The 10,000-nt window shown below is 36.6% G+C and overlaps 1 protein-coding gene across 2 annotated transcripts in view; it reads left to right on the top strand.

The window, feature by feature from the left end:
- Positions 1–10,000, top strand: part of LOC144962087 (uncharacterized) — a 27,528-nt gene that overhangs the window by 7,057 nt on the left and 10,471 nt on the right. For both annotated transcript variants that reach the window (XM_078895049.1, XM_078895048.1), the window contains 2 exons: positions 85–375; positions 4,924–4,942. In XM_078895049.1, the coding sequence (XP_078751175.1) occupies positions 85–375; positions 4,924–4,942 (310 nt within the window). The remainder of the gene's footprint in view (positions 1–84; positions 376–4,923; positions 4,943–10,000) is intronic.

The following is a 10,000-nucleotide window of genomic DNA, read 5'->3' as shown; positions in this document are numbered from 1 at the left end:
CAGTTCCTTAAATGCCAATTCCTCACGGTTTGTCCTCACTCATCGTTTCCCAATGTTAATGACTACTCAATTTTGACATTTCAGATGGGCAACTCCAGTATCTCACCATCAATGGGGAAACAAAGATTTGGCGAAAGGGAGCTCAAACTTATACTGTCAACACTGGTGAAAAATTGAATATAACTTACATTGTCACTGGAATAAGCCATACAGCCAGCCATCGAATCAGCATCCAGGGATCGGACAAAACGGAGTTAATTTCTTCTAGTACAAGGTTCGATATTAGCTATAATGGATACGATCCTTCAGGAGGCAAGATTTTTGTTTCCTATGTTGCTGACGGTTGTAATCAAACCACTGAGGTCGAGGTGAAAGGTAAGCTCAGAATTTGCTTTTCTTTACTGTCTTTCTATCATTTTTTCAAAACATCAAACTGGACATTTTCAAATGTAACCAACCTTCTCGATTGGCATTATGTCGGGGCGAATTGTATTTGTGCTGAATATTGGATTGAAAGTAAAAATCACCATAACGTCGTAATTTTAGTTACAAGTCATGAAAAGACGGGAATTTTATTCCTTGGAACAAATAAAAAGGGTTTCACATATGATTCATAATTTATACTTAGAATTCAGTTTTCTGCATCTTGTTCAAGCCACATTCATACTATTTAAAGATGGTTAGTCACCAATGATAATTTCACCCATTATATTTAACTGCAGGCCAACCCGTTGCCATGATGGGGAGTCTTTTGACCTCCCAGACTGGACTAGGGGAGGCCACTCTTGTCCGATCTATCCCTTATTATAATTTATGGCCACTTTGCATGTTGTGTTTTGTGTTTATCATTGAATTATAACGATTTTCTACCTAATCCATGACTTTGTTCTTATATATCTTAAGAAAAGCAGTCATATTATTGGGTAAATTATATTTTTTTCTTTTAAATCATCTCTCTCTCTCTCTCTCTCTCTCTCTCTCTCTCTCTCTCTGTGTGTGTGTGTGTCCCTCTGTGTCTCTCTGTCACTCTCTCTCTCTCTCTCTCTCTCTCTCTCTCTCTCGTCATCTCTTTCTTTCTCTCTCTCGTCACTATCATGCATCTATGTAGTTGTTAGATTAGCTGTTAATATAAACTTTGTAACAATATCAATTTGTCCATTTGTTTCAAGCTGTATATCTTTATGGCAGTCCCAGGTTAGGACTAGAGACACTGATAGATGGCACAGGATTCAACTCGTTCCCAATATGAACTAGTCTCCTTGTTCCACTTATTGTCTCAAGAAAGTTTAAAAAGTAGTAGTAGTAGTAGTAGTAGTAGTAGTAGTAGTAGTAGTAGTAGTAGTAGTAGTAGTAGTAGTAGTAGTAGTAGTAGTAGTAGTAGTAGTAGTAGTAGTAGCAGTAGTAGTAGTAGTAATAGCCGTAGAAGTAGTAGTAACTAGTAGTAGTAGTAGTAGTAGTAGTAGTAGTAGTAGTAGTAGTAGTAGTAACTAGCAGTAGTAGTACTACTACTACTACTACTACTAGTAGTAGTAGTAGTAGTAGTAGTAGTAGTAGTAGTAGTAGTAGTAGTAGTAGTAGTAATAGCCGTAGAAGTAGTAGTAACTAGTAGTAGTAGTAGTAGTAGTAGTAGTAGTAGTAGTAGTAGTAGTAGTAGTAGTAGTAGTAGTAGTAGTAGTAGTAGTAGTAGTAGTAGTAGTAGTAGTAGTAGTAGTAGTATATAGTAGTAGTAGTAGTAGTAGTAGTATAGCAGTAGTAGTAGTAGTAGTAGTAGTAGTAGTAGTAGTAGTAGTAGTAGTAGTAGTAGTAGTATGTATAGTAGTAGTAGTTAGTAGTAGTAGTAGTAGTAGTAGTAGTAGTAGTAGTAGTAGTAGTAGTAGTAGTAGTAGTAGTGGTAGAAGAAGTAGAAGTAGTCAAAAAACAAATGTTAGTAAAGAGCCTTTTCCAAGGACTCAACTATTCTAAAGCGTCTTGTCCCAGTTTTCACTCTAGTTCAACTTGCCGTGCAATAAATCATTTTTATACAAGGTTTCTTGTTTGAAAATATGATTTTAAAAAATAGAAATAAAAAAGATAACTCTATAAGGTAAATATTATGAAAACGAAAAAAAGGGATAAATAAAGTCATGCAATTGTTATTGGTTGACAAGTCTGGATCTATGTCCTTGATGTCGGCTTGTCGCAGATGGTTTGTGGTTCTCTCAATTTCACATCAATTCTGGTAAATACCTCGCCTGCTGGATAAAACGGGAGATTTGTATTATCACTCCGGTAATTTGATGTGAAACACAACCTCTGAGTGTTACCTTTTATTTATTTTTTTTATTTTCCAACCATTTTCATATCTGTCTATTATATCTACAGAACTAAACGGTTCCCGATATGAACTAGTTTCCTTGTTCCGCCTATTGTCTCAAGAAAGTTTAAAAAGTAGTAGTAGTAGTAGTAGTAGTAGTAGTAGTAGTAGTAGTAGTAGTAGTAGTAGTAGTAGTAGTAGTAGTAGTAGTAGTAGTAGTAGTAGTAGTAGTAGTAGTAGTAGTAGTAGTAGTAGTAGTAGTAGTAGTAGTAGTAGTAATAGCCGTAGAAGAAGTAGTAACTAGTAGTAGTATATAGTATATATATATATTTTTTTTTTTTTAATTTTTAGTTTTTTAAATATTGGGACAGGGTGGGCGTGTACAGGGGCAGGGCAGGCTCTGATTGTACGAAGGTGACGCTCTTGCCCCCGACACTCACCCCCACTCTTTCTCTCTGTTCAACCCCCCCCCCTTCTCTATTTCTGACCCCCTCCCTCCGCCTCTCCTCTCCCCCCCTTTTTTTTTCTCTTTCACAAACGCTTTTTCTCCACTTCCAGTTATTTGCTTCCCCCCTCTGTCTCTCTTCATTTACCTATCCACTCACCTTCTCTGCCTTTCTCGCAGTTTTTTAAACAAATATTTAACATATTTTTAAAAATTTCGAAACATTTATAATTCATGCCTTTGTTTTCCCAAACTCATTGCTTCAAATAGGCTTCAACAGTCGTAACGTCACTTCTCTCGTAATGACGCATAGTAACTTGGTAACTGGTTCTAAACTATCGGAACAATGGCGGACGCTCTTATGAAAGACTTCTCCGACGAGCATAAAGTGTATCCAAACAACATTATAAATCTGATCGTTTTGACTTTCATACATTCTGATCACATGACATGTGAAAAAGTTCTTACCCGCATGAAGAATAAAAAGTGCCGATTTTCTTTGTTTAGAACCAAGCTGCTCGTTGCTGGGCGGACGTGACATCAGACTATTGAATCCTATAATGGCACGCTTAAAAACCATTAGTATATACATGCTTGAAGAGATGATGCCATGAATTCAATCATAGAATATATGTCCCCGCATTTTTCGCGGCCGCAAATTTCACCCTTGACCGCAAAAAGCCGCAAATTTTTATTTGGCCGCAAAAAGCCGCAATTTTCGCCGTTTTTAGGCTAAATTGACGATTTTTTGTTTAAAAAAACAAACCAAAAGCTATGAAAAATTGTGAAAAGATGTCGACTTTCAATGCTAGCATCCAGAATTTGCACTAAATAACGGACAAACATGTCTCCCACCTCTATGGCCTAGCCTAGGCTATTGGAGATCCCAAGCTTTGTTTTTCGCCTTTTTAAAATCTTTTTACTGAAGAGCTCTCGCGTCCTTCATCCCATAATCCCAATTCCTATTTTTATTTTATTGCATTCAAAAATTTTACTTTTCAAAGTTTAATTTTTTTTACTAAGAAATTTATCACATTTATCATTTATGTGAACAAAATGTTTTCTATTAAAATATTTTTCATGGAATGCAAATTCATTTTTAGCCACAAGTTGCACCTAGTTTTCATGATATGATTATGATTTTTCATGATTTTTTCCATGTTTTTCATTCAAAAACCCATTAGGCCTATATTGAAATATAAAGCAATAATAATAATGCTCAAAATTGGATAGTAAATAGAAAATACAAATTTAATGTGCCCCCATTGGAAAATGGATTTTGTTTCTCTTTCCTTGTGAATAGTTATGTTTTTCCTCTCCTTAATAATTAGTTTTTCAAATTTTGATTTTTTTATGCGATTGTTCACTTTGATTTTCAAAATTTTAAGAAGCTAAATAGTTAATAAAATATTTTGATTACCTCCTTCTTTTTTTTATTTACTTACTAACTTACTATAGCTATTATTATTATTATTATTATTATTATTATTATTATTATATTATTATTATTATTATATATTATTATTATTATTATTATTATTATTTCAAACCATTCAAAATGTAAATCAATTGACGTTGACATGTTGTGACATCAATATTCTACAAAATGCCATATTTGTGTCAATTTTTTTACCGTACATGTTGTTTTAATTGTTTGATTTTCGTAAAACTAGCGGCAAATTTTGCTATTTTGATGGCAAACTTTACCATTTTTTATGGCAAATTTTGGCAAATTTTTGGCGTTTGAAATGGCAAAAAAACCGCGGGGACAGATATATTATGATAAAACTGTAGCCTGACACTACAACTTGTATTTTGACGTCATGTTTATTAAAGGTTAGTGCACTGCCTAGTGAGTTATCGTTAGTAGTGCTCAAGGAAACAAATGATCCAGTTTGTTGAACTCATTGGGTACAACCGAAGCAATCGTTAACTTATAGCCTGACACAAGAACCCACAAGGAGTAGTTTGTGTGAGTGAGATAGATGGATTGATAGATAGATAGATAGATAGATAGATAGATAGATAGATAGAGAGAGAGAAAGAGAGAGAGAGAGCGAGAGAGAGAGAGAGAGAGAGAGAGAGAGAGAGAGAGAGAGAGAGAGAGAGAGAGAGATCATCATCATCATGTCATTCATTAATTGTCTTTATCTTTATATCTCCAATTTTCTTTTTCATTGAACAGGCATGCGCAGGAGACGTGAGTAAGTACAAGCCTTTACAACACCATAACATTGCATAACATCCCTCTCCCATCATCAGGTTAAAATCATGTATTTTTATAATAAACTGTGAACACTCAGAGTTTGAGTTGACTCAAGCCCGACGTGTTTTTGTGATATACTGAAAAGAGACTTTTATGTCCAAATAATGAGAATTTTAAAGGAATTGTCTGTCTTATTGAGAAAAAAAAAAGAATGTAGTTTCTCATACTACTGAAGTCTGATTTTTTTGGGATGTAATTTGTATTTTTTACCCCTTTAAAATCAACTTCGAATTCTGGCAAAGTCTAAAATAATGCCGAATTGAAACCGGATTTAGCAGCAAACTACTCATGGGTCAAAACCTTACCTGTGATTCTTTCATTGAATCCAATATGACTGTATCACAAGCAATTTTCAATGTGCTCACTGATGATTTTACCCAGCGTGATTGATCGTCATTTCTTTACGGAGAGCCTTCATTGTTTTTTATATCATTTTCTCTTTGTTAATATCCAGGTCTAGATAAAGTTGAAGCTTTTGGTAGAAGATGTTCGTTAAAACAAGGGTGGCCATATTATATTATGTTGGAATGATTTAGATGATCACAATTGGCTTTTAAGTTTAAAATTTAAACAATGAAGATATTATTAGGGTAAAATCACGTCTTTTATCGAGAAGAATCATTGTAGTCGCTTACCCTTACTGTATATTTTAAAAAAATCATATATATGATATTTCAACTTTATTGTATTCTATCGATAAACTGCAGAAGATACAAAATAAAAAAAAAGGCAGCCAGACTTGTTACTCTTAAAAATTTGAGAGAGCAAATTACTTCCACTCTACATGACCTTCACTGGCTCCCCGTTCACTACAGAATAGAGTGCAAAATTCTTTTATGCGCCTATAAATGTGTTACTTACAAGACCTTATTGAAGTCTATACACCTAACGTGTCGTAAGATCATCAGAATCTCTTTTGATTCAAGAAATATCTACTGCATTAATAATAGGAACTGTGTTTTCAGTCCACCAGTGGACTGAAAACACAGCTGTGTATTCAGTCCACCGGAAATAAAAATATTTAAAAAGGACCAATTATCGTCTATACTTACCTTAATCGATAGTGACAACTTTGATACTGAGCCTATTATAGGCATCATCAGAAATGGACAGGCATAAAATTTATAGCAATTCAACGGCTGAATAATATCATTTACAGTGTTTTATTTACTCTCGGAAAATCTTGATTGAGAGTTGTTCGAAACTGGGTGCCTGAAATAGATCTCAATTCTCGAAACGGATTTATCAAACATTGACGAGATTCTTACCGTGGCTGCGAGATAGCCATTGGACTGGCCAATTTGGCCAAAATTGGCCACACCATGAGAATAATGTTTCTACAATTAATTTAAAAATAACATTCATATCTATTTTTAATTTTACCTTGTCCTCTAGAATTTTTTGTGATTATCAAAACCGATGAATTTTCCAAGGAGATCAGAGTTTTAGTATTGTTTGCCTTCAAATATAGCAATTTTAATTGTGTATAAACAACCACAATATTATTATTATTATTATTATTATTATTATTATTATTATTATTATTATTATTATTATTATTATTATTATTATTATTATTATTATTATTATTATTATTATTATTATTATTATTATTATTGTTATTATTATTATTATTTATTATTATTATTATTATTATTATTATTATTATTATTATTATTATTATTATTATTATTATTATTATTATTATTATTATTATATTATTATCATTTAAGTATTACTAAGAATTAAAAATTCGTAATTTTCCATAAAATTTCGTATTTGGCCATGAGATTTGTCTAAAATTCGTAAAATTACGAAAATTTCGTAAGATTCGGCATGTATGGTATGCTTCCAAGATCCTTTTCTTTCAAAATCATTCCTTGTCCTTTGAATTGTAGGGTTGGTCTATTGTTCATCGTCTATCATACCTTGTAAAACTCATTTTTTTTGACTGGCTTCCCATTTATTCCTTTCTACTAGCCCTAAAATGACCTCAATGTTTTATAAGCGCCATCAAGCCTTTAAAAACAAAAGAGTCCTTAAAAGAATGTAGAGGCATCTTCCTTGCTGCTCACGCCGATATTGTCTACACTAAAAGTGTTCCAAGCTGTAACCTTATAAATAAGGATAGGAACGGAAAAAAAACCCTCTCTCTCTCTCTCTCTCTCTCTCTCTCTCTCTCTCTCTCTCTCTCTCTCTCTCTCTCTCTCGCTCTCTCTCACACTCTATATATATCTAATCTCTCCCACCCCCCCCCCTTCTCTCCCTTAAACACATTCAAGGCCCTATAACTATAAAGTTGTTCTCTCTTTTTCTTTTATCTTTTTAAAAAATTTATTTTGGTTGGTTTGGTTTTGTTCGTTCGTTTTTGTTTCGTTTTTCTCCGGATCATATTGCTACGTGCAAGAAATACACAAGGCAATACATTTTGACGTCTCGCTGTGTTCTAAGTTAAAATAATAATCTTAAAAGCAGGGCTGGCGAGTCGGAGTCGGAGTCGGTAGGAGTCGGTTGTTTGAGGGTGGAGTCGGAGTCGGAGTCGGTTTTAGAAGTCCCGACTCCGACTGCTTACCACTTTCAGACATTGCATTTTTATGGGTGTGTCTTTTGTACGAAACCTGCCGAAACCCGACGAATCCCAACAAAGTTATGGGAAGTAGGTGGCAGTGGGGAGTGAACCTAGAACTCAGGGAAGTGTGCACCATTGGGGAGTGAACCTGGGGCTGGGTTTCGGCGGGTTTCGTAAAAAAGAACTAGTGCTTTTTTACGAAACCCGCCGAAACCCGACCATATCCAGCAAAGTTATGGGAAGTAGACAACTGTGGGGAGTGAACCCGAGACTCAGGGAAGTGTACACCAGTCGGGAGTGAACCTGAGACTAAGGTTATCGGCCGGTTTCGGCGGGTTTCGTAAAAAAGAATTAGTGCTTTATTACGAAACCCGCCGAAACCCGACAATATCCGGCAAAGTTATGGGAGTTTGGCAACAGTGGGGGGTGATCCTGGGAGTCAGTGAATTGCACACCAGGAGATGGATAACTGTGGGTATCCGAGCCGAACTATAGGAGTTTGGTACCAGAGGAGAATGAACCTGACACTATAGAAGGTGGGCGCCAGTGGGGAGTGAACCTGGGATTCAGGGAATTACACACCAGTGGGGATTTAACCTGGGAATATGTAAAAAATGATATCAGTGGGAAATAAACCTGGGACTAAAGGAGATGGATACCATTGAAATTTGAAGCCGGGTATGAGAGTTTGGTACCAGAGGAGAATGAACCTGACACTATAGGAGGTGGGCGCCAGTGGGGAGTGAACCTGGGACTATATAAACAGGATATCAGTGGGAAATAAACCTTGGACTAAAGGGACATGGATAACATTGAAAGTTGAAGCCGAATACGAAAGTATGGTACCAGAGGAGAATGAACCTGACATAATAGGAGGTGGGCGCCAGTGGGGAGTGAACCTGGGACTATATAAACAGGATATCAGTGGGAAATAAACCTTGGACTAAAGGGACATGTTTAACATTGAAAGTTGAAGCCGAATACGAAAGTATGGTACCAGAGGAGAATGAACCTGACACAATAGGAGGTGGGCGCCAGTGGAGAGTGAACCTGGGACTCAGGGAATTGCACACCAGTGGGGAGTTAACCTGGGAATATGTATAAAGGATATCAGTAGGAAATAAATCTGGGACTAAAGGGGGATGGATACCATTGGGAGTTGAACCCGGATTTATTTCCCACTGATATCCTTCTTTAGATATTCACAGGTTAACTCCCCACTGGTGTGCAATTCCCTGATTCCCAGGTTCACTCCCCACTGACGCCCACCTTCTATAGTGTCAGGTTCATTCTCCTCTGGTACCCAACTCCTATAGTTCGGCTCGGATACCCACAGTTATCCATCTCCCACAGTCTCAGGTTAACTCCAAATTGGTGTGCACTTCCCTGAGTCCCAGGTTCACTCCACACTGGCGCCCATCTCCTATAGTGTCAGGTTCATTCTCCTCTGGTACTCAACTCCCATATCCAACTATCAACTTTCTATGGTATCCATCTCCCTTTAGTCCCAGGTTTATTTCCCACTGATATCCTTTTTACACAGTCCCAGGTTCACTCCCCACTGGTGTACACCGCCCTGATTCCCAGAATCACCCCCCACTGTTGTCAAACTCCCATAACTTTTCCGGATATTGTCGGGTTTCGGCGGGTTTCGTAATAAAGCACTAATTCTTTTTTACGAAACCGGCCGATAACCTTCGTCTCAGGTTAACTCCCGACTGATGTACACTTCCCTGAGTCTCGGGTTCACTCCCCACAGTTGTCTACTTCCCATAACGTTGCTGGATATTGTCGGGTTTCGGCGGATTTCGTAAAAAAGCACTAGTTCTTTTTTACGAAACCCGCCGAAACCCAGTCCCAGGTTCACTCCCCAATGGTGTACACTTCCCTGAGTTCTAGGTTCACTCCCCACTGCCACCTACTTCCCATAACTTTGTCGGGATTCGTCGGGTTTCGGCGGGTTTCGCAGGGTTTCGGCGGGTTTCGTAAAAAAGACACACCGCATTTTTATATCATTCAATGTGTAATATTTTAGATACTAGATATAGATAGTATCCAGGCCTATAGAATTTGAAAAAAATTACATTGGTATTAGCTAAAGGTGAACTATGCTTCCAAAACCCCCTTTCCTCCCCAATCGTCATGCTCTCGTGCTGTACATTTAAGTTGGCATCAATGCCAATCACCCCGTACCTGACTAGAGGGAGGGGTGTGGATGCTGACTCTTCAATGTTAAAGTTAGGTTATTAGTAAGTGGGATAACCATAAGACCATAAGAAGTGACTTTATTTTAGTATAAATGGTTTCAGTTTCAATATTGTCTTAATTTCACTTTTCCTCTTTTTGTTGGTCTTAATGACAGTTTTATTCATATCTTAGTTTCAGTTTCCTTTTTGTCTAGTTTCAGTTCCTATTTTGTCCTAGTTT

The sequence above is a fragment of the Berghia stephanieae genome, unplaced genomic scaffold, assembly GCF_034508935.2.
Source record: "Berghia stephanieae isolate SIO BIC M18660-M18661 unplaced genomic scaffold, UCSD_Bste_1.3 scaffold59, whole genome shotgun sequence".
NCBI lineage: Eukaryota > Metazoa > Mollusca > Gastropoda > Nudibranchia > Aeolidiidae > Berghia > Berghia stephanieae.
The sequence above is the reverse complement of the archived record's forward strand: the minus strand, read 5'-3'. Positions and strand labels throughout refer to the sequence as shown.